The sequence below is a fragment of the Cherax quadricarinatus genome, chromosome 41, assembly GCF_038502225.1.
Source record: "Cherax quadricarinatus isolate ZL_2023a chromosome 41, ASM3850222v1, whole genome shotgun sequence".
NCBI classification, from domain to species: Eukaryota; Metazoa; Arthropoda; class Malacostraca; order Decapoda; family Parastacidae; genus Cherax; species Cherax quadricarinatus.
The window spans coordinates 23,792,537-23,817,872 of record NC_091332.1 but is presented as its reverse complement, the minus strand read 5'-3'; the positions used below and the strand labels follow the sequence as shown (position 1 = coordinate 23,817,872).

Here is a 25,336-nt window from a genome sequence, read left to right as displayed (position 1 = left end):
AATAAGCTACCATTGCTCCAAAGAAAGCTCCTAGTGCCAAGCCTGTGGTAAAGAAGGTGAGAAATACGATTGAATTTAAGAAAACCATCATTGAACAATATGAAAGTGGTACAAGTGTGGCCGAACTGTCCAGGATGTATAAGAAACCCTACACAACCTTATGTTCCATAGTGGCCAAGAAAAATGAAATAAAGGATGCTGTTGTTGCAAAGGGAGTAACTATGCTGACAAAAATGAGATCACCAGTACTGGAAGACATTGAGAAGTTAATATTGGTGTGGATAAATGAGAAACAATTAGCAGGAGATACTCTTATGACTTCATTTATTTGTGAAAAGGCTAGGCAGTTGCATGAAGATTTGGTAAAGAAATTGCCTGCAAATAGTGGTGAAGTGAGTGAATTTAAGGCCAGCAAAGGCTGGTTTGAGAGATTTAAGAACCGTACTGGCATACACAGTGTGGTAAGGCATGGTGAGGCTGCCAGTTCAGACCACAAGGCGGCTGAAAAATATATGTGCATGAATACCAGGAGTACATAGAGGCTGAAGGACTGAAACCTTAACAAGTGTTCAATTGTGACGAAACAGGCCTCTTTTGGAAGAAAATGCCAAAGAGGACCTTCATTACACAAGAGGAAAAGGCAATGCCAGGACACAAGCCTATGAAAGACAGGCTGACGCTAATGTTCTGTGCTAATGCTAGTGGGGATTTCAAAGTGAAGCCATTACTAGTGTACCATTCTGAAAATCCCAGAGTGTTCAGGAAAAACAATGTTATGAAGAGTAAATTGTGTGTGTTTTGGAAATCTAATAGTAAGGCATGGGTCACGAGGGAAATTTTCGTCGAGTGGTTCAATGAAGTGTTTGGCCCAAGTGTGAAGGAGTGTCTCCTGGAAAAGATATTGGATCTCAAGTGCCTGCTAGTAATGGACAATGCACCTGCTCATCCTCCAAACTTGGATGAACTAATTTTCGAGGAGTTTGGGTTCATTACAGTAAAGTTCTTGCCCCCGAATACCACTCCTCTCCTCCAACCCATGGACCAGCAGGTTATTGCAAACTTTAAAAAACTCTACACAAAAGCAATGTTTCACAGGTGCTTGACTGTGACCACAGACATTCACTTGACCCTAAGGGAATTTTGGAGAGAACACTTCAGCATCCTCCACTGCATAACCCTTATAGGTATGGCTTGGGAGGGAGTGACTACCAGGACTTTGAACTCTGCCTGGAGAAAATTGTGGCCAGATTGTGTCAACAAGAGGGATTTTGAAGGATTTGGGACTGACCCTAATGAGCCTATGTCTATTGTAAAATCAATTGTGGCACTGGGGAGTTCCATGGGGTTGGATGTGAGTTTGGAGGATGTGGAAGAATTGGTGGAAGACCACAATGAAGAGCTCACCACTGAGGAACTGCAAGAGCTTCAGCAGGAAGAGCAACACATCGCAGCTCAGAATCTTGCTGCAGAGGAGGAGGAAGAGAGATGGAAGAAGGTGCCTTCTTCAGAAATTAAAGAGATTTTTACTATGTGGGGTAAGATAGAAAGCTTTATGGAGAAACATCACCCTAACAAGGTTGTTGCAAGCCAGGTTGGCAACATGTACAGTGAAAAAGTCTTGGGCCATTTCAGGGAAGTGTTAAAGAGACACCAGAAACAGAGCTCTCTCCACAGTTATTTTGTGAGACAGGACTCCAGTGACTCTCAAGGTGGTCCTAGTGGCATTAAGAAACAGAAGAGAAGCAACCCCAGAAAAGCAAATGGTACCTGAGGTGTTGATAGAAGGGGATTCCCCTTCCAAACTATAAACAATCCACTCTCTCTCCTCCAATAAAGGTAAGTGTTATGCTGTTAATGTTTCATTCATCATTTCCCATTGTATTGTTTATGTACTACATGTATATTTCATGTTAAAAATTTTTTTGTTTTAATACTTCTGGGTGTCAGGAACGGATTAATTGTATTTACATTATTTCTTATGGGGAAAATTGATTCGTAAATCGTAAATTTCGTTTATAGTAACGGCTCCAGGAACGGATTAATTACAAACAACGAGGGACCACTGTACTTGGGTGACGTGTCAGCGGATGGATTTATGAAGGATGAGGTTAATCATAGAATTGATGAGGGAAAAAAGTTGAGTGGTGGGTTGAGGTATATGTGGAATCAAAAAACGTTATCTATGGAGGCAAAGAAGGGAATGTATGAAAGTATAGTAGTACAACACTCTAATATGGGTGTGAAGCTTGGGTGGTAAATGCAGCAGCGAGGAGATGGTTGGAGGCAGTGGAGATGTCCTGTCTAAGGGCAATGTGTGGTGTAAATATTATGCAGAAAATTCGGAGTGTGGAAATTAGGAAAAGGTGTGGAGTTAATAAAAGCATTAGTCAGAGGGCAGAAGAGGGGTTGTTGAGGTGGTTCGGTCATTTAGAGAGAATGGATCAAAGTAGAATGACATGGAAAGCATGTAAATCTATAGGGGAAGGAAGGCGAGGTAGGGGTCGTCCTCGAAAGGGTTGGAAAGAGGGGGTAAAGGAGGTTTTGTGGGCGAGGGGCTTGGACTTCCAGCAAGCGTGAGTGAGCGTGTTAGATAGGAGTGAATGGAGATGAATGGTACTTGGAACCTGACGATCTGTTGGAGTGTGAGCAGGGTAATATTTAGTGAAGGGATTCAGGGAAACCGGTTATTTTCATATAGTCAGACTTGAGTCCTGAAAATGGGAAGTACAATGCTTGCACTTTAAAGGAGGGGTTTGGGATATTGGTGGTTTGGAGGGATATGTTGTGTATCTTTATACGTATATGCTTCTAAATTGTTGTATTCTGAGCACCTCTGCAAAAACAGTGATAATGTGCAAGTGTGGTGAAAGTGTTGAATGATGATGAAAGTATTTTCTTTTTGGGGATTTTCTTTCTTTTTTTTGTGTCACCCTGCCTCGGTGGGAGACGGCCGACTTGTTGAAAAAAAAAAAAATACAGTTTATGGTTAAATAACATGTATGTTATTAAATACCACTGCCTCCACCACTGCCTCTACCACTGCCTCAACCACTGCCTCAACCACTGCAGTGTATTGCCTTGTATTTTTGTACAATTTCTTTCTTCAATTCTATCGTGTTTCTTAATTTCTTTACCAAAGGGCTAGCACTAGAAAGTTTCTTTGGGCCTATGTTTAATTATGTAGCAGTTGCACTCAATCTACAAGCACCAAACACAACGAATTATTGTGAAATGTTTGGAAGAGCGCGGAGGCTAATGTTTCCAGCATAAACAAAGGTAAACTGACTCACGATGCCTCAACCACTGCTTCAGCCCTCATATTTTTGTACAATTTCCTTCTTTAATTCTATCGTATTATTATTATTATTATTATTAATAACATGTATTATTATTATTATTATTATTATTTGTTAACAAGTCGGCCATCTCCCACTGAAGCAGGGTGACCCAAAAAACAAAGAATATCCTCAACACTTTCACCTCACTCACTGTTTCTGCAGGGGTGCTCAGAATACAACAGTTTAGAAGCATATACATGTACATATAAAGATACACAACTCTTTTTCTTAAAATATGTATTACCTATAACTAAACCCCTTTCTATACAAAGTTCAATCAAAGGGCTCCCATTATCATTTACACCTGGCACCCCAAACTTACCTACCACACCCTCTCTAAAAGTTAAAAATAGGAGAGGAGAGTTATTAAATGGAGAGTTAGAGGTATTGGGAAGATGGAAGGAATATTTTGAGGAATTGTTAAATGTTGATGAAGATAGGGAAGCTGTGATTTCGTGTATAGGGCAAGGAGGAATAACATCTTGTAGGAGTGAGGAAGAGCCAGTTGTGAGTGTGGGGGAAGTTCGTGAGGCAGTAGGCAAAATGAAAGGGGGTAAGGCAGCCGGGATTGATGGGATAAAGATAGAAATGTTAAAAGCAGGTGGGGATATAGTTTTGGAGTGGTTGGTGCAATTATTTAATAAATGTATGGAAGAGGGTAAGGTACCTAGGGATTGGCAGAGAGCATGCATAGTTCCTTTGTATAAAGGCAAAGGGGATAAAAGAGAGTGCAAAAATTATAGGGGGATAAGTCTGTTGAGTGTACCTGGTAAAGTGTATGGTAGAGTTATAATTGAAAGAATTAAGAGTAAGACGGAGAATAGGATAGCAGATGAACAAGGAGGCTTTAGGAAAGGTAGGGGGTGTGTGGACCAGGTGTTTACAGTGAAACATATAAGTGAACAGTATTTAGATAAGGCTAAAGAGGTCTTTGTGGCATTTATGGATTTGGAAAAGGCATATGACAGGGTGGATAGGGGGGCAATGTGGCAGATGTTGCAAGTGTATGGTGTAGGAGGTAGGTTACTGAAAGCAGTGAAGAGTTTTTACGAGGATAGTGAGGCTCAAGTTAGAGTATGTAGGAAAGAAGGAAATTTTTTCCCAGTAAAGGTAGGCCTTAGACAAGGATGTGTGATGTCACCGTGGTTGTTTAATATATTTATAGATGGGGTTGTAAGAGAAGTAAATGCGAGGGTCTTGGCAAGAGGCGTGGAGTTAAAAGACAAAGAATCACACACAAAGTGGGAGTTGTCACAGCTGCTCTTTGCTGATGACACTGTGCTCTTGGGAGATTCTGAAGAGAAGTTGCAGAGATTGGTGGATGAATTTGGTAGGGTGTGCAAAAGAAGAAAATTAAAGGTGAATACAGGAAAGAGTAAGGTTATGAGGATAACAAAAAGATTAGGTGATGAAAGATTGAATATCAGATTGGAGGGAGAGAGTATGGAGGAGGTGAATGTATTCAGATATTTGGGAGTGGACGTGTCAGCGGATGGGTCTATGAAAGATGAGGTGAATCATAGAATTGATGAGGGAAAAAGAGTGAGTGGTGCACTTAGGAGTCTGTGGAGACAAAGAACTTTGTCCTTGGAGGCAAAGAGGGGAATGTATGAGAGTATAGTTTTACCAACGCTCTTATATGGGTGTGAAGCGTGGGTGATGAATGTTGCAGCGAGGAGAAGGCTGGAGGCAGTGGAGATGTCATGTCTGAGGGCAATGTGTGGTGTGAATATAATGCAGAGAATTCGTAGTTTGGAAGTTAGGAGGAGGTGCGGGATTACCAAAACTGTTGTCCAGAGGGCTGAGGAAGGGTTGTTGAGGTGGTTCGGACATGTAGAGAGAATGGAGCGAAACAGAATGACTTCAAGAGTGTATCAGTCTGTAGTGGAAGGAAGGCGGGGTAGGGGTCGGCCTAGGAAGGGTTGGAGGGAGGGGGTAAAGGAGGTTTTGTGTGCGAGGGGCTTGGACTTCCAGCAGGCATGCGTGAGCGTGTTTGATAGGAGTGAATGGAGACAAATGGTTTTTAATACTTGACGTGCTGTTGGAGTGTGAGCAAAGTAACATTTATGAAGGGATTCAGGGAAACCGGCAGGCCGGACTTGAGTCCTGGAGATGGGAAGTACAGTGCCTGCACTCTGAAGGAGGGGTGTTAATGTTGCAGTTTAAAAACTGTAGTGTAAAGCACCCTTCTGGCAAGACAGTGATGGAGTGAATGATGGTGAAAGTTTTTCTTTTTCGGGCCACCCTGCCTTGGTGGGAATCGGCCGGTGTGATAATAATAATAATAAATAAAGATACACAATATATCCCTCCAAACTGCCAATATCCCAAACCCCTCCTTTAAAGCGCAGGCATTGTACTTCCCATTTCCAGGACTCAAAGTCCGGCTATATAAAAATAACCGGTTTCCCTGAATCCCTTCACTAAATATTACCCTGCTCACACTTCAACAGCTCGTCAGGTCCCAAATACCATTCGTCTCCATTCACTCCTATCTAACACGCTCACGCATGCTTGCTGGAAGTCCAAGCCCCTCGCCCACAAAACCTCCTTTACCCCTCCCTCCAACCTTTTCGAGGACGACCCCTACCCCGCCTTCCTTCCCCTACAGATTTATATTCTCTCCATGTCATTCTACTTTGATCCATTCTTTCTAAATGAACAAACCACCTCAATAACCCCTCTTCAGCCCTCTGACTAATACTCTTAGTTACTCCACACCTCCTCCTAATTTCCACACTCCAAATTCTCTGCGTAATATTTACACCGCACATTGCCCTTAGACACGACATCTGCACTGCCTCCAGCCTCCTCCTCACTGCAGCATTTACAACCCATGCTTTACACCCATCTAAGAGTGTTGGTACCCCTATACTCTCGTTGGTACCACTATACTCCCTTCATTGCCTCCATGGATAACGTTTTTTGTCTCCACAGGTATCTCAATGCACCACTCATCTTTTTTATTTCATCAATTCTATGGTTAACCTCATCCTTCTTAAACCTATCTGCTGACCAGTAACATTCAAATATCTGAATACATTCACTTCTTCCATACTCTCTCCCTCTAATGTGATATCCAATTTTTCTTTAACTAAATCATTTGATACCCTCATCACCTTACTCTTTTCTATGTTCACTTTCAATTTCTACCTTTACACACTCTCCTAAACTCATCCACTAACCTTTGCAACTTTTCTTTAGAATCTCCCAAAAGCACAGTATCATCAGCAAAAAGTAACTGTGTCATTTCCATTTTGTATTTGATTCCCCATAATTTAATCTCACCCCTCTCCCCAACACCCTAGCAATTACTTCTTTTACAACTCCATCTATAAATATGTTAAACAACCATGGTGACATTACACATCCCTGTCTAAGACCTACTTTTACTGGGAAGTAATCTCCCTCTCTCCTGCACACCCTAACTTGAGCCTCACTATCCTCATAAAAACTCTTTACAGCATTAAGTAACTTACCACCTATTCCATACACTTGCAACATCTGCCACATTGCTCCCCTATCCACTCTATCATATGCCTTTTCTAAATCCTTAAGTGCAATGAAAACTTCCCTACCCTTATCTAAATACTGTGTGAGTGAGGTGAAAGTGTTGAATGATGATGAAAGTATTTTCTTTTTGGGAATTTTCTTTCTATTTTTGTGTCACCCTGCCTCGGTGGGAGACAGCCGACTTGTTAAAAAAAAAAATATGCTTCAATGTAAAACCTTGATTCACACATCCCCTACCCACTCTAAAGCCTCCTTGTTTATCTGCAATCCCGCTCTCTGTCTTACTTCTAATTTTTTTAATAATAACCCTATCATTCACTTTACCTAGTATACTCAGTAAACTACTTCTTTCTTTCAACACACCGGCCGTATCCCACTGAGGCAGGGTGACCCAAAAGGAAAAATGAAAGTTTCTACTTTTACATTTACATAGTAATATATACAGAAGGGGTTACTAGCCTCTTGCTCCAGGCATTTTAGTCGCCTCTTATGACACGCATGGTTTAAGGAGGAAGAATTCTGTTCCACTTCCCCATGGAGGTAAGAAGAGATAAACAAGAACTAGTAAGGACTAGTAAGAAAATAGAAGAAAACCTAGAGGGGTGTGTATATATGTGCTTGTACATGCATGTGTAGTGTGACCTAAGAATAAGTACAAGTAGCAAGACGTACCTGAAATCTTGCATGTTTATGAGACAAAAAACAGACACTAGCAATCCTACCATTGTGTAAAACAATTGCAGGCTTTCGTTTTACACTCACTTGGCAGGATGGTAGTACCTCCCTGGGCAGTTGCTAACAGCTTACTACCTAACCTATAATTTTTACACTCTTGTCCCCCTTCCCTTTATGTAAAGGAACTATACATGCTCTCTACCAATCCCTAGGTACCTTTCCTTCTTTCAATATCTATTAATATATTTAATCATCATAGGCAAGAGTAATATAAACTGGGAGTTGTTGCCCAAGCCATACTTACAAGGAGTTGTTGCATATCTTAAAATACTAAGCATTGTTGCAAAATACACACTACTTACTTGGTGCTGTTGCATAATATCATGCAGCTTATTCTGAGCTTCTAAACCATTGATAAATGCTATTTCTTTAGCTTTGTTTTCCTCATCGTGAGCTTTGTTTACTATTTCTTGAAGGTGCTGCTTGCGTTTTTCTTCGGCTCGTTGCATCTTGCGCTGAAACAATTCTCTCTTCTTGTCTAGAAGACATTCCTTGTCCTGACGTACTTCTTCAATCTGAGTTACAGTGAAAGGGGTATACAAATAAGAGAATGAAAAACAGTTTAGTATTTCCCATATCTTTTTTACAGATTACTCAGACAATGCACCCATTACATGCATATAATCTTTTCACCTGTAATATTCACTTTCTTTTACTGCTTTAATTCTCAAAATTTCATTCTTTATAGAGTTTATGAAAACATCAGTCCTCCTCCTCATGTGGGTTCTGCAAAGACTGGCATTAGGACCAGTGTTATTTCTAATTATGAAAATGACACCATATGGGACTGAGTCAGATGCATCCTTATTTCCTCATGATGTCAAATTAATAACAAGAATAAAAATTAATTGGACACAAAATCTACAAACACCTCTTCACAATATTTAATTTCTTTTGTAATATTATCTTTAACTACACTTATCATCTCTAACTGATTAACAGTCTTCTGTTTATTACAGTTGAAAACATTGCCAGAAACCAGTTTAAGCATTTGATAAAGTTTTACCAAGCTGTGCCTGTTAGACATTATAAGGAAATAAATATTAAGACACATAATGATCCCCGACTTGGATCATCCCAGTTACGATCATCCACACTTACAATAATTACAACTTTTTAAAGCTGAGGTACAAATATTTTATGCTCTCTTACAGCTCAAGGTGAGATATGACAAGACTGTCATAATTAATGACAGTGTAATAAAATTATTATTCCAATGTAGTAGGAAGGATGGTAGTTTCTTCTTGGATAGTTATCCAGGGAGATACTACTGTCCTGTTCAACAAGTGTGAAATGGAAGCCTATTAAGTATTTTGCAGTCTATCAAGACTGCTAGTGTTTTCTTTGTCTCATAAATGTGTAAGATAGAAGGTAAACCTTGTACAAATGATAAGAGAGAGATTATTGTGGATGCTATGAATGAGAAGAAGCTGGATGTCCTGGCTTTAAGTGAAACAAAGCTGAAGGGGGTGAGAGTGTTTCAGTGGAGAGAAGTAAATGGGATTAGGTCAGGGGTTTCAAACAGAGTTAGAGCTAAAGGAGTAGTAGCAATAAAGTTGAAGGATAAGCAATGGCAGGAAAAGAGTATAAATGTATTAATTCAAGGATTATGTAGAGTAAAATAAAGGTTGGATGTGAAAAGTGGGTAATAGTAAGCGTATATGCACCTGGAGGAGAGAGAACTGTAGAGGAGAGAGAGAGAGGTTTTAGGAATTGTTGAGTGTGTGGGGAGTTTTGAACCAAGTGTGAGAGTACTTGTGGTTGGGGATTTCAATGCTAAAGTGGGTAAAAATGTTGTGGAGGGAGTAGTAGGTAAATTTGGGGTTCCAGGGATAAATGAAAATGGGGAGCCTTTAATTGAGCTATGTGTAGAAAGAGGTTTGGTAATAAGTAATAGATATTTTATGAAAAAGAGGATAAATAAATATACAAGGTATGATATAGCACGTAATGAAAGTAGTTTGTGAGATTATATATTGGTGGATAAAAGGTTGATGGGTAGGCTTCAGGATGTGTATGTTTATCGAGGGGCAACTGATATAGTGGTTCATTATTTAGTTGTAGCTACAGTTAAAATAAGAGGTAGAGGGGACAAAAGAAAAATGGCAACAACAAGTAAGAGAGAGGTGAAAGTGTATAAACTAAGGGAGGAAGAAGTTCGGGCGAGATATAAGCAACTACTGGCAGAAAGGTGGGCTAGTGCAAGTATGAGTAGTGGGGGAGGGGAGGGTGAATAGGGTTGGAATAGTTTTAAAAATACAGTATTAGAATGCGGGACAGAAGTTTGTGGCTATAGCAGGGTGGGTGCAGGAGGAAAGAGGAGTGATTGGTGGAATGATGAAGTAAAGGGTGTGATAAGAGAAAAAGGTAGCTTATGAGAGGTTTTTACAAAGCAGAAGTGTTATAAGAAGAGCAGAGTATATAGAGAGTAAAAGAAAGGTGAAGAGAGTGGTGAGAGAGTGCAAAAAGAGAGCACATGATAGAGTGGGAGAGGCAGTCAAGAAATTTTAATGAAAATAAGAAAAAAACTTGGAATGAGTTAAACAAGTTAAGACTGTTGTATTCTGAGCAACTCTGCAAAAACTGATTATGTGTGAGTGAGGTGAAAGTGTTGAATGATGATGAAAGTATTTTCTTTTTGGGGATTTTCTTTCTTTTTGGGTCACCCTGCCTCAGTGGGAGACGGCCGACTTGTTAAAAAAAAAAATACAGCAAATTTCCAATGAAGTCTCCAAAACAGTAGTCATCCTTTCAAAGATACGGTACTATGTACCCCAACCAGCTTTTCTAGCTCTGTACCACTCTCTCATTTACCCTTACTTCCCCTATGGTATATGTGCATGGGGCTCAGCAAATCACCTTAAGCCTTTAATAACCCAACATAAAGCTGCAGTGCAATTGATTATTAACTCCTGCATTAGACAACACACTCCATCTCTTTTCAAGAGTCTTAACCTGCTTATTATACAAAACATCCACACTTATTATTGTGCCTACTACATACACAGAACACTATACTCAAATGTAAACCCTCCTCTCAAACTCCTCCTTAATAACTATAACAGTACACACAACCATAATAGGAGACACAATCACTCTTCAATATTCCTCACATCCATCTCTCCCTATGCAAAAATGCTATGTACATAAAAGGCCTGAAGATCTGGAATTCATTGCCAGAACACACTAAAGGATCCCTGTCTGCAAATCAGTTTAAGACCCTACTATATAATCACCTCATCACACAAAACTAACTAGACAAACAGTGCCTAATCACTACTAGTTACTCAAAAGCTGCTCACATTGTGCTTATGAATGCTCAACTACTTACTACTTCAAAATTAGAATGTCTAAATTTCATTTTTTAAATAGTACTAAATTGTAATATATCATGATGTAAATTGTTTTTAAATTGTTCCATTGTAATACTAAATTTCATTGTTTTAAATAGTATTAAGCTGTAATACACCACACTGTAAATTGTTTTAACTTGTTCCATTGCAATACTGTAATCTTTATAAACTAATTCAATAGTGTAATAATTCTCTACTAGACTTATCAAAGCCATGTAGCATTACCAAATAGAATATTCAATTCTCTGTAACTCACCTGTAATAAAGTTGGTAGAATTACCGACAATATGTAAAGTAAAAGGACACAAGTGCAACTAATGTGACATTTTATTGTGGTAACGTTTCGCTCTCCAGGAGCTTGACGAAGCTCCTGGAGAGCGAAACGTTGCCACAATAAAATGTAACATTAGTTGCACTTGTGTCCTTTTAATTTGTAACTCATCTAATGACCATATGAACTGTTATTGCCTTCCTAATCTTAAGTTAATCTTTAGGTTTGACTGAAATGCTCTGCATACAAAGGGGCTTTTGGCATATACACCCAACTATTATATTCCTCTGTACAACCAAGTATCATGTCAAAATAAACATCTTAATCTTAATCTTAACCATCACTCAAGGCATACATTTAACCCTGCCTGAAATGCTATGCATACTATAAAGTCCATGAACTATTTTAGTCTTATCCTTACTTAACCCTTTCAGGGTCCAAGGCCAAAATCTGAAGTCACGCACCAGTGTCCAAGAAATTTTGAAAAAAAAAAAAAATATTTTTTCTTACAGAATTAAAGAGCATATTTTTGTGAAGGTAATAAAACAAAAAAAATTAGAATCTGATCAGTACTTACCGAGATACAGTGCCAAGAAGTTTGTAGAAAATGATGTGGTGGCGGCAACATCGACGAATTCCACATACGCGTATTATATTATTTTGTTGTTTTAGTTGTTTTTTCTTTTCTTTTCCAATTTTTTTCTATTCCTACTAACATTTGGGGCCTGAGAGACCAATACTGTATATAATGTATATATATAAACTCACTGTATTGAACACAATAACCGCACTAAAGTTATTATCATATTATTGTTTACCACTGTTGTTTATTACAATAAACATGCACAAATATTGTATAATACTAATGTTCTATCATATATTTACATATTTACAATCACTGGACATGGTTTTAGAACTGCTGGAGCTTGTGGAACTCCTTGAAACAAGGCACCATGCACAGAGGCACCTTACATTCCTCACACATAAACCGAGTGTCTTTGCGTCTTTGTTGCCGTCGTTTTGTTTGTGCACAGACAATGCATCTCTTCTGAGCAAATTTCTTTTGAGTTGAAGGAAGCTGTATTATGAAATGATCACCTTCTCTTCTCAAACGCTTGGGTATATTGTGATGAATTCGAGGACCATGTTGTATTGCAGGTGTTGTTACCTGGTACTTCATTATGAGTTGTCTGACAACAGACAAACAAAATTCACCATACGGTGGTCTGTTACCAGTCTTTATTTGGTACATATTATATGCATTCAGCATTGAAATGTCCATGAGATGGAAGAAAAGTTTCATGTACCACTTGTAACTCTTACGAACACAGTCAACAAAACCAATCTGCATGTCACACTTGTCAACCAAGCGCATGTTTTGTGTATAATCAATCACTGTCACTGGTTTTTGAATACGTTCATTAGTCACTCGATCAACTTTGCCACTGTCTTGCATTTCATTACGGTGAATGGTTGTCAACAATGTGACATCTCGTTTGTCATGCCACCGTAATGCCATGATGTCATTGGCAGTAAACACCTGCACGTCATCACCACGAACACCTGCGTTGAGCCTGGGCATATGTTTACGATTAGAACGCACTGTGCCACACACATCTGTCTTGTTCACTCGCATGAAATCACTGAGTAATGGGCTTGTGTACCAGTTATCGGTATATAATGTATGGCCCTTACCAAGATAAGGTGCCATCATGTTTCTCACTACGTCACCTGATATACCCAATAACATCTTGGTATCTTTCAATGTTTTACTACCCGTGTATACAACAATATCCAACACCAGGCCACTGTCACAATCACAGAGTACAAACAATTTTATACCAAAGCGGTTCCTCTTGCTCGGTATATACTGCTTGAATGACAGTCTACCTTTGAACAAAATCAAAGACTCGTCAATTACAAGATTCTTGAATGGATAAAAGTATATCCTGAACTTTTGTTTGAGATACATGAAAACATTTCTAATCTTGTATAACCTGTCACTTCTGTCAGGCCTGGTTTTGTCAGAGAAGTGCAACATACATAACAGTAAGATAAACCTGTTCACTGGTATTATTTCACTGAAGGATGGGGTACAAATTAGCCGATCTGTGGACCAGTATGCTTTTATATTATGCTTATAGACGTGAGGCATAAGCATTATTGTTGCAAAAAGCAAATACATTTCTGCAACAGTCGTCTCTTTCCACCTGTGTAGTCTTGACTGTGGTGATAAGATCGTATTTGCCATGGTGTACTGAAAATACTTATTACTTTCCCTGACAATAATTTCCATCAATGGCTGGTCAAAGAATAATTCAAAGAATTCCAGTTCATTGGCCGTGGTTCCAAGGGGACAGGTAGGTAGAATTCCACTTTGCGAGTCATCAAAGTGGTGAGGGCTGGGAACAAAATTGGGATTTTGCTGCCAATCCCAGATACGGTTTGCTGGTGGATACTGGACATCATAGGCTGGTTGTACGGGTGGTTGTGGCGGGCTGGTGGGCGACGCTCCGCTTTGTCCTTGAACTGACGAGTCAGCAGCGTGGGTTCCCGCGTGGCACAGCGAGTCACGCATGGCGGTGCCACTACCACCACCAGCCCCACTAACACCATCCACTGATGTCTGTGGCCCATCCATGCCAAGTGTAGCCACATCATCCTCACTATCACTACCTAAAACGGGTGTAGGGCCACGGGATGTACTCCGGGATGTACTCCGGGATGAACTCCATCCCCTGGGCACAGCATAGGGTACACTACCCGAGCGCATGCGGCGGCGAACATACCGACGCTTCACTGGTGAATATGTTTCCTCACTATCACTACTCGAATGATCGTCGAGCGCAATAAAATCACAATCCACGTCAGAATCATCGTCATTACTGAAGTCAGAGGCCAGGCCACGGGAAAATATTAGTTTTCTCTTACGTTTAGGAACACCCGACCGTGAGTCACGAGTGCCCACACCAGAGGTAGAAGGTCGAGGATCGTCGGGGTTTTCTGCACTATTATCAATATCCTGGTCATTATTTTCGGTCACTAACTTATCAAAGCCGTAGAATTCGTCTTCATTTCCACTTCCATCAGTGTCAGAACTATCAGACAGGAAGAGGAGAGTCCCAATTTTCCAGGGAGTGAGAGCTGACTTGCGACGAGACATGGTGAACAAGGGTGACTGAGCCGGCGTTCCCACAATGCTATGCAGGCGCCTAGATTTTTTGTTTACGGCACACACCCACGGTGCAGACCCATTCTCTCATATGTAGGCCTATGAGTGCTTTCGCGCTAAATTTGACGGCGCTAGAATTTTGGCGTAGATCTACGGTTTGGACACTCACCGACCAGCCGTAGATCTACGGGACGGACCCTGAAAGGGTTAAATAGTTAAATATTATAACTATCAGTAATATAATATAATTAAAAGAATTAGTCAACTATACCTTCTTAAACAGATCTTTCAGTTTATCAGTCTTCGCTTGTATGAAATTCTCCCGGAGCTCCTGAGCCTTCGCCAGTTTTTCCTCATGCCGCCGCATCTTTTCTGATAAAGAACGTTTTCTTGATGGTGATGATAGCTTCTCGTGAATATGTAAAACACGACCAGGATGACGCAGCTCCTCCAACGACTCCATTGCATCTACCTAGTGATAAATTGAAAATAAAAAATTTATTTTAAGGAACTAATACAAACCCTAGGAAATTCATAAATACAGTGGACCCCCGCATACCGTTGGCATCACATAACGTTAAATCCGCATACCGATACATTTTATCGCTAAGATTTTGCCTCGCATACCGCTAAAAAACCCGCTCAACGCTATTCATCTAAGACGCGTCTAATGTGCGGCCTGAGCCAGCCTCACATGTTCCGCCGGTGGCATTGTTTACAAGCCAGCCTCCGCGGTAACATCCAAGCATACAATCGGAACATTTCGTATTATTACAGCGTTTTTGGTGATTTTATCTGCAAAATAAGTGACCATGGGCCCCAAGAAAGCTTCTAGTGCCAACCCTGTGGTAAAAAGGGTGAGAAATATTATCGAAATACTGTGGTACCATGGTCAACTGCTGATGCTGCTGCTGCTGTAGCACTGCCAGCTGCTGCTGCTGCTGTAGCACCATCAGCTGCTGCTGCTGCTGTACCACCATCAGCTGCTGCTGCTGTACCACCGTCAGCTGCTGATGCTGCTGTAGTACCGTCTGCTGCTGCTGTAGCACCGTCTGCTGCTGCTGTAGCATTGTCATCTGCTGCTGTAGCACTGTCAGCTGCTGCTGCTGCTGCTGTAGCACTGTCAGCTGCTGCTGCTGCTGCTGCTGTAGCACTGTCAGCTGCTGCTGCTGCTGCTGCTGCTGCTGTAGCACCATTATTGGTGTGGCTTATTGAGAATACCAAGAAACAATTAACCCCAGAAGGTTAGCCACCCAGGATAACCCAAAATAGTCAGTGTCATCGAAGACTGTCTAACTTATTTCCATTGGGGTCCTTAATCTTGTCTCCCAGGATGCAACCCACACCAGTCGACTAACACCCAGGTGAACAGGGAAAAATGCCTGGAACTAGTGCTCATATTGGTGAATTTAAAGCCAGCAAAGGTTGGTTTGAGAGATTTAAGAATCGTAGTGGCATACACAGTGTGATAAGGCCTGTTCTGGAAGAAAATGTCAAACAGGACCTACAGTACTCAGGAGGAAAAGGCACTCCCAGGACACAGTGTCTCATCAGTCATTGCTGCATCTTCAATAAAGGTAAGTGTCATTTATTCTTCATTTAGTAGAGTAGTACATGCACAATATATATTGTGCATGTATTACTCTACTATTGTGCATGTATCCTTCTCTTTGTGTGTAGGAAAATGAATATTTCATGTGGTAAAAAATACTTTTTCATACTTTTGGGTGTCTTGCACAGATTAATTTGATTTCCATTATTTCTTATGGGGAAAATTCATTCGCATAACGATAATTTCGCATAACAATGAGCTCTCGTGAACGGATTAATATCGTTATGTGGGGGTCCACTGTAGATTTAATTTATTATTTAGACTTTCATATACAGTGAACCCCCGGTTTGCGAAGTCATCGGTAACCGATAAATCCGGTATCCGAAGTATTATATCGCAAAAATTTGCCTTGGCTCTCATTACAAAACCCGGTACACGATACGATTCGTACGAGACGTGTCCACATGTGGCCTGAACTGCCCCATGTGTGCCAGTGTTTACAAGCCAGCCAGTGTGCGCGCATCTAAGGATACATTCGGTACATTCCATATTATCACTGTTTTTGGTGCTCGTTTCTGCAAAATAAGTCACCATGGGCCCCAAAAAAGCTTCTAGTGCCAACCCATCGAGACCAAGGGTGCTAATGACTATTGAAATGAAGAAAGAGATAATTGCAAAGTATGAAAGTGGAGTGCATGTGTCGGACCTGGCCAAGTTGTATAGTAAATCCCAATCAACCATCTCTACTATAGTGAGCAGGACAATGGCAATCAAGGAAGCTGTTCTTGCAAAAGGTGCAACTGTGATTACAAAACAGTAATCGCAAGTGTTAGAAAATGTTGAGAGACTGTTATTGGTGTGGATAAATGAAAAACAGATAGCTGGAGATAGCATCTCTCAAGCGATCATTTGTGAAAAGGCTAGGCAGTTGCATGAGGAGTTAATTAGAAAAATGCCTGCAACTAGTGGCAATGTGAGTGAATTTAAGGCCAGCAAAGGTTGGTTTAAAAGATTTAAGAATCGTAGTGGCATACATAGTGTGATTAGGCATGGTGAGGCTGGTCCTAGTGGCATTAAAAGAAGAAGGGAAGTAACCCTAGAAAAGGACTTGCTACCTCAAGTCCTAATGGAGGGGGATTCCCCTTCTAAACATTAAAAACTTCGACACTCTCCCCTCCTCCCATCCCATCAATCATCACCAGATCTTCATTAAAGGTAAGTGTCAATTATTCTATTGTGATTATTCTATTGTTATTATTGTTACTGTAATTATTCTATTGCATTAAACTTAATATTTCATATGGTAAAAGTTTTTTTTTCATACTTTTGGGTGTCTTGCACGGATTAATTTGATTTCCATTATTTCTTATGGGGAAAATTGATTCGCTTTTCGATAATTTTGCTTTACGATGAGCTCTCAGGAATGGATTAATAACATGAACCGGGGGTCCACTGTACCAGGGTGCTGGTGCACCAACATTTCTAATCACAAGTTTTTGTAAATTGTAGAACATGACCGTTTCTTAATTACTTTCAAAGTGTACATATACTGTACATACTTTACATTATTTCTGCTTTGTCTTTTACCTGTGAAATACCCAAGGGTAAAAGTTTTTTTTTTATCCTTGCAGCCTAGCCTGAGACCAGACATTACTGTCTTTTCAACCAGGCTATTGCTGTTAGTATTCTGCTGGCCCACAAAGCCATTACAGGAGGGTTGATCTGGCAATTTTAGGCATAGTGGTCCAGTTTCTTGTTAAAAACTTCATTTTTGGCAATACAGTGGTACCTTGAGTTATGAACTTAATTTGTTCCAGAAGGCTGTTCGAGTGCCGATACTGAACGAATTTGTTCCCATAAAGCATAATGTAAATTAGATTAGTCTGTTTCAGACCCCCAAAAATATACTTACAAAAGCACTTTCAAAAATACACTTACATAATTGCTCGAGTTGGGAGCAAGAAGCCTCTATCATGTGCCCTTAACATCCTATGGAGAGGGAGCATGGACATAGGGGTCATCCCACAGCTGCTAAAAACAACAGACATAGCCTCACTCCACAAAGAGGGCAGTATAGCAAGTGAAGAACTACAGACTGATAGCACTAATGTCCCATATCATAAAAATCTTTGAAAGGGTTCTAAGAAGCAAGATTGCCACCCATCTAGATACCCATCAGATACACAACCCAGGGCAGCATGGGTTTAGAGCAGGTTGCTCCTGTCTGTCCCAGCTACTAGACCACTATGACAAGGTCCTGGATGCTCTAGAACACAAACGAAATGCAGATGTAATATACACAGACTTTGCAAAAGCCTTTGACTAGTGTGATCATGGTGTAACAGCACACAAAATGCATGATAAAGGAATAACAGGAAAAGTTGGTAGATGGATCTATAATTTCCTGACAAATAAAACACAAAGAGTAGTAGTAAACAGAGTAAAGTCTGAGGCAGCTACGGTGAAAAGCTCTGTTCCACAAGGCACAGTACTCGCTCCCATCTTGTTCCCCATCCTCATATCCGACATAGACAGGAACATTAGCCACAGTGCCATGTCTTCTTTTGCTGATGACACCCGAAAACAATATGAAATTCAATGATGAGAAATTTTAATTACTCTGATATGGAAAAACATGAGGAAATTAAAACTACATCGGAGTATAAAACAAATTCCAACCACACAACAGAGCCAAAACTAATGTAAAAGACCTGGGAGTGATCATGTTGAAAGATCTCAACTTCAAAGACCATAAAACTGTATCAATCACATCTGCTAGAAAAATGACAGGATGGATAATGAGAACCTTCAAAACTAGGGATGCCAAGCCCATGATGACACACTTCAGGTCGCTTGTTCTATCTAGGCTGGAATATTGCTGCACACTAACAGCACCTTTCAAGGCAATGAACTATAAACTGTACAGAGAACCTTCACAGCACAAATAACTGCAATAAAACACCTCAATTACTGTTTAACACTTGAAGTTCCAAAACCTGTACTCCCTAGAACACAGGCAGGAGAGATACATGATTATATACACCTTGAAAATCTTAAGAGCGATTAGTACCAAACTTGCACACGAAAATCACTCCTTATGAAAGCAGAAGATTTGGCAGATGATACAACATCCCCCCAATGAAAAGCAGGGGTACCACTAGCATGATAAGAGACAACACAATAAGTGTCAGGGGCCCAAGACTGTTCAACTGCCTCCCAGCATACGTAAGAGGGATTACCAAGAGACCCCTGGCTGTCTTCAAGCAGGCACTGGACAAGCACCTAATAATAACATCACACTATTGAAGACTCTTGTTGGTGTATGAATAAAATATGTCATTACATATGTTAGGAATTGTGGTGGTGGCAAAGGAGTTTGGAGACAGGACAAGATAGTCCTTCAATATGACACTAATATCAACTCTACGGCTTATCTAATATGACATAGTATACAATATTAATAATATAGAAACATGACATATACAGTGGAACCCCGAATATTGGCCGTAATCCATTCCAGAAGGTTGGCCTAAATTCGAAGCAATATTTCCCATAAGAAATAATGTAAATACAATTAATCCATTCCAGACACCCAAAAATATTAACAAAAATACATTCTTTAAAGATTAATTATAGTTTTACATACATAAAACAATGACAACTAAAAAATAAATAAATGAACAATTGAATCACTATTACATACCTTCACTGAAGACTCTTGTTGGCTTATGGAAGACAGGGAGGAGAGAGGGAGGACTGATTATTGTTTGGAAGGGGACTCCCCCTCCACAAGGACTTTAGGTATCAAAGCCATCTCTGGGGGTTACTTCCCTCCCTCCCTCCCCCACTCCCTGCCTCCCTTCCACACTTCCTGTTTCCCTGCTACACTCCTTGCATGCCTGCTACACTCCCTGCATACTTGCTACACTCCCTGCCTGCTAGACTCCCTACCTCCCTTCCACATTCCCTATTTTCCTGCTACACTCCCTGCATGCCTGCTACACTCCCTGCCTGCTGCCTGCCTGCTACACTCCCTGCCTGCTGCCTGCCTGCTACACTCCCTGCCTGCTGCCTGCCTGCTACACTCCCTGCCTGCTGCCTGCCTGCTACACTCCCTGCCTGCATGCCTACTACACTCCCTGCCTGCCTGCTACACTCCCTGCCTGCCTGCCTGCCTGCCTGCCTGCCTGCCTGCCTGCCTGCTACACTCCTTGCCTGCCTGCCTGCTACACTCCCTGCCTGCTACACTCACTGCCTCTCTCCACATCTTCCACTGTTTGTGATCACTTTTTTGTTAACATGTTTACCCCTTTCACCACAACAGCTTCCTTGATTTGTTCTTTCTTTGCCAGGATAGAAGTGATTGTTGATTTGTTTTTGCCATACATCTTGGAAAGCTGGAGCACACGTACTTAATAAACAGGCACAAAAACCAATGGATTTTAAGGAAATGTTTGGATGAATGCTCAGAGTATATGCTCATTCTACGAGACACAGGGAGACTGACTCACCTATGTGCGGCGTCCCAGCGGAAGGCGGGCTGACACGTCTAATACAGCCGATTTGCAAGGCACCGGCCAAAATATGGAGCAAAATTTTGGCCCAAAAGCCGGCCTAAATATGATTTGACCGATGAATGCAGCGGCCGATATTCGGGGTTCCACTGCATTATTATTATACATATTATTATTATACAGTGGTACCTTGACTTACGAGTGCCCCAACATGAGTTTTCCAAGTTACGAGCCATCGCTCGGTCAATTTTTTGCTTTGAGTTGAGAGCCAAAATCTGAGTTACGAGTGAGCTTCATATACGCCACCACTCACAGGAGATACATAGGAAATATCAAAAACCTCAATAATAACCAATGTGTAACATCCTTTCAATTCTGATACCACTGGTAGTGTCATCCTGCCAGAATGTTCTATAACGTACGGCCTAAGTAAAGAGAAACAATTCTGGAACATGTGTAATGTATGTTCGACAGGCCGGCTGGTTGGGTGACCAGCTGGCTGGTCGGCTGGCTGGCTGTCTGATTTGCTTTGGCTTTCTCAATCTCCTTTTGTCTGTCTATATCTATATCTATCTCTATCTCTGTCTCTGTCTGTCTCTCTGTCTATCTCTGTCTCTGTCTTTGTCTAGCTCTGTCTCTATCTCACAGGTACATGTAAATACAGTTATACATAGTGTAAATTACCTAGGATAACCCCAAAAATCCAGACAAAGTGCTATATTATGCTTGTAGATAAAAGGCATAATAAGCATGACTGGGAATACACATTTTCACTTGTTCAGGAATCAGACATGACACATCATGTGTAATACCTGTTGGTTCATGAGCAGCTCTCTCTCTCTGAGACAGAGAGACAAGTAGAGAGACAGGAAGACAGAAACATAGGCAGACAAAAAGACAGATAAGCAGAAGGAGAGATAAACATTGAACTAGATGGACAGATAGGCAAATAGACAGATAGAAACAAACAAAAAGACAGACAGATAGACAGAAATAGATAGACAGACAAGTTTTTGTGTAACAATGAAAACTAAAGACAAGGCAGTGCATGATCATCAAGAGTCACTCCACTGCTGACAGTGCAGCAGTGGAGTGACACTCATCTTACACCATGCTTCAAGGAGTTTCATATATACTCCAGCATTTCTAAAACATTGCTGGGACCTGGCAAAAAAAGGCAAAAATCATTTCTTATTTCTAAATGCATTTTTCTTATTTAAAAACCTGTAACAAAAAAATTGGGATGGTTTTGTGGGAGCTGGAACGGATTAATGGCATTTCAATTAATTTCAATGAGGAAAATTGATTTGATACATGAGCAAACTGAGTTACAAGCTTGGTCACGGAACAAATTAAACTCGTAAGTCAAGGAACCACTGTATTATTATTATATTATTATTACAGTGGACCCCCGCATAGTGATTTTAATCCGTGCAAGAGGGCTCATTGTTATGCGAAATGATCGGTATGCGAATTAATTTTCCCCATAAGAAATAATGGAAATCAAATTAATCCGTGCAAGACACCCAAAAGTATGAAAAAAAATTTTTACCACATGAAATATACATTTTTCTACACACAAAGAGAAGGATACATGCACAATAGTAGAGTAGTACATGCACAGTATATATTGTGCATGTACTACTCTACTAAATGAAGAATAAATGACACTTACCTTTATTGAAGATGCAGCAATGACTGATGAGACACTGTGTCCTGGGAGTGCCTTTTCCTCCTGAGTACTGAAGGTCCTGTTTGGCATTTTCTTCCAGAACAGGCCTTATCACACTGTGTATGTCACTACGATTCTTAAATCTCTCAAACCTTTGCTGGCTTTAAATTCACCAATATGAGCACTAGTTCCAGGCATTTTTCCCTGTTCACCTGGGTGTTAGTCGACTGGTGTGGGTTGCATCCTGGTAGACAAGATTAAGGACCCCAATGGAAATAAGTTAGACAGTCTTCGATGACACTGACTTTTTTGGGTTATCCTGGGTGGCAAATCCTCTGGGGTTAATTGTTTCTTGGTATTCTCAATAAGCCACACCAACAACGGTGCTACAGCAGCAGCAGCAGCAGCAGCAGCAGCAGCTGACAGTGATACAGCAGCAGCAGACGATGCTACAGCAGCAGCAGACGGTACTACAGCAGCAGCAGACGGTACTACAGCAGCAGCAGCTGACGGCAGTACAACAGCAGCAGCAGCTGACAGTGCTACAGCAGCAGCAGACGATGCTACAGCAGCAGCAGACAGTACTACAGCAGCAGCAGCAGCTGACGGTGGTACAGCAGCAGCAGCAGCTGACGGTGCTACAGCAGCAGCAGCAGCTGACAGTGCAGCAGCAGCTGACGGTGGTACAGCAGCGGCAGCAGCTGTACCACCAATAGTAGCGATGGTTGATTGGGGTTTCTTGTACAACCTGGCCAGGTCGGCGATACGCACTCCACTTTCATACTTATCAATGATCTCTTTCTTCATCTCTATTGGAATTCTCACCCTTATTGCTGTAGGGTTGGCACTAGAAGCTTTCTTGGGGCCCATGGTCACTTATTTTCCAGAGAAAATCACCAAAAACAATGTAATAATACGAAATGTTCCGATTGTATGCTTGGATGTTACCGCGGAGGCTGGCTGGTAAACAATGGCATGGGCGGCACATGTGAGGCTGGCTGAGGGCGCACATTGGATGCGTCTCGGACGAACAGCGGTGAGCGGGTTTTTAAGAGGTATGCGAGGCAAAATTTTTGCGATAAAAGCAAGCGGTATGCGGATTAATCGTTATGTGATGCCATTGGTATGCGGGGGTCCACTGTATTATATTATTATATTATACGTATTATTATTATTATTACACCTACCATCTGACTTACGACCTGCTCAACATACGTCCACTCGACTTACGACCATGCATCTGGCAGCTGGGCCGGGCCGGCTGATGCACACCGCTCTACAATATTTGACGATACTCGCGGCGGCAACGCGTCATGCAGGTAGCATCAGTTTGAGTAACCCTGCCCTATCAGCAGCATCATACTGTATTAATTGTACTAACTGGGCAGTAAATTTTACCATGGCCCCTAAGATGAAGTCTGAATCTTGCACTGGAGATTGTGGCAAGAAAGGCTCTTACCCTCAAACTCTCTATTTGTTTTCACTGTTGCACATAAACCTGTCTGTATCTGTCTGCCTGTATATATATGTCCGTCTGTATCTCTGTGTGTCTGTTTATCTGTGTACCTGTGTGTCTGTCTTTCTGTCTTTCTGTCTACGTGTGTCTGTCTTTCTGTCTACCTGTGTTTGTCTTTCTGTCTGCTTGTCTGTCTCAGAGCCACTCATTAAGAGTGTAATTGGTCTTGAAGATGCCATATTAATAATGATAATAACACAATAATAATCACTGAGGCGCATTAAATGTGTATAAAACGTTAATATAGACATTTCGCTTAATCCATCTATTTTTTTTTTTCAAAATTATATAATAAACATGCTACATAGTATATAACATATAAATTAACAAATATGAGAAGTTTTTCTGGTCGGCTTGACAGAGTGAACAAAAACCATTCGTGTCCAGGCTGGTAACAACAACAACGTTTGTCTACATAACTCGCGAACCTTCTACACTCTCATTCTCTCTCTCTTGTTTATTCATTTAATCTTGTTTACTCACCTCTCACTCTACGTTAAGACTACAGATATTTTAAGGTAAGTAATGAATGTACACGATTATTATATTATAGTTTAATAATAATAATATTATTATTAGTGCATATGTATTATTGTCCTAGGTAGTAGGTTGGTACACAGCAACTGCCCAGGGAGGTACTACCGTCCTGCCAAGTGAGTGTAAAACGAAAGCCTGTAATTGTTTTACATGATGGTAGGATTGCTGTGTCCATTTTTCTGTCTCATGAACATGCAAGGTTTCAGATACGTCTTGCTTTTTCTACTTACACTTAGGTCACACTACACATATATGTACAAGCATATATATACATACCCCTCTGGGTTTTCTTCTATTTTCTTTCTAGTTCTTGTTCTTGTTTATTTCCTCTTATCTCCATGGGGAAGTGGAACAGAATTCTTCCTCCGTAAGCCATGGGTGTTGTAAGAGGCGACTAAAATGCCGGGAGCAAGGGGCTAGTAACCTCTTCTCCTGTATATATTACTAAATGTAAAAAGAGAAACTTTCGTTTTTCCTTTTGTGCCACCCCGCCTCGGTGGGATACGGCCGGTGTGTTGAAAGAAGAAGAAATATTATTGTCAAGGTAGTAGGCTGGTAGACAGTAACCACCCAGGGAGGTACTACCGTCCTGCCAACTTGAGTGTAAAACGAAAGCCTGTAACTGTTTTACATGATGGTAGGATTGCTGGTGTCCATTTTTCTGTCTCATGAACAAGCAAGGTTTCAGGTACGTCTTGCTATTTCTACTTACACTTAGGTCACACTACACATACATGTACAAGCATATATATACATACCCCTCTGGGTTTTCTTCTATTTTCTTTCTAGTTCTTGTTCTTGTTTATTTCCTCTTATCTCCATGGGAAAGTGGAACAGAATTCTTCCTCCGTAAGCCATGTGTGTTTTTAGAGGTGACTAAAATGCCGGGAGCAAGGGGCTAGTAACCTCTTCTCCTGTATATATTACTAAATGTAAAAGGAGAAACTTTCGTTTTTCCTTCTGGGCCACCCCTCCTTGGTGGGATACGGCCGGTGTGTTGAAAGAAAGAAGAAAGAAATGTATTATTGTAATAATAATAATAATAATTATTATTATTATTATTATTATTATTAATTTAGGGCACTGGAGCACAGATCCACTGAATAGCACTATGTCTGGATTTTTTGGGTTATCCTAGGTAATTTATACTATGTATGATTACT

General features: G+C 40.8%; 1 protein-coding gene across 1 annotated transcript in view; it reads right to left on the bottom strand.

The window, feature by feature from the left end:
• The window catches only part of ssp3 (short spindle 3), a 355,022-nt gene that overhangs the window by 126,079 nt on the left and 203,607 nt on the right, over window positions 1-25,336 (bottom strand). Inside the window, exons 10-11 of the mRNA XM_070092824.1 lie at window positions 14,654-14,854; window positions 7,889-8,101 (exon numbers count right to left, since the gene is read on the bottom strand). Coding sequence (XP_069948925.1) covers window positions 7,889-8,101; window positions 14,654-14,854 — 414 coding nt within the window. The remainder of the gene's footprint in view (window positions 1-7,888; window positions 8,102-14,653; window positions 14,855-25,336) is intronic.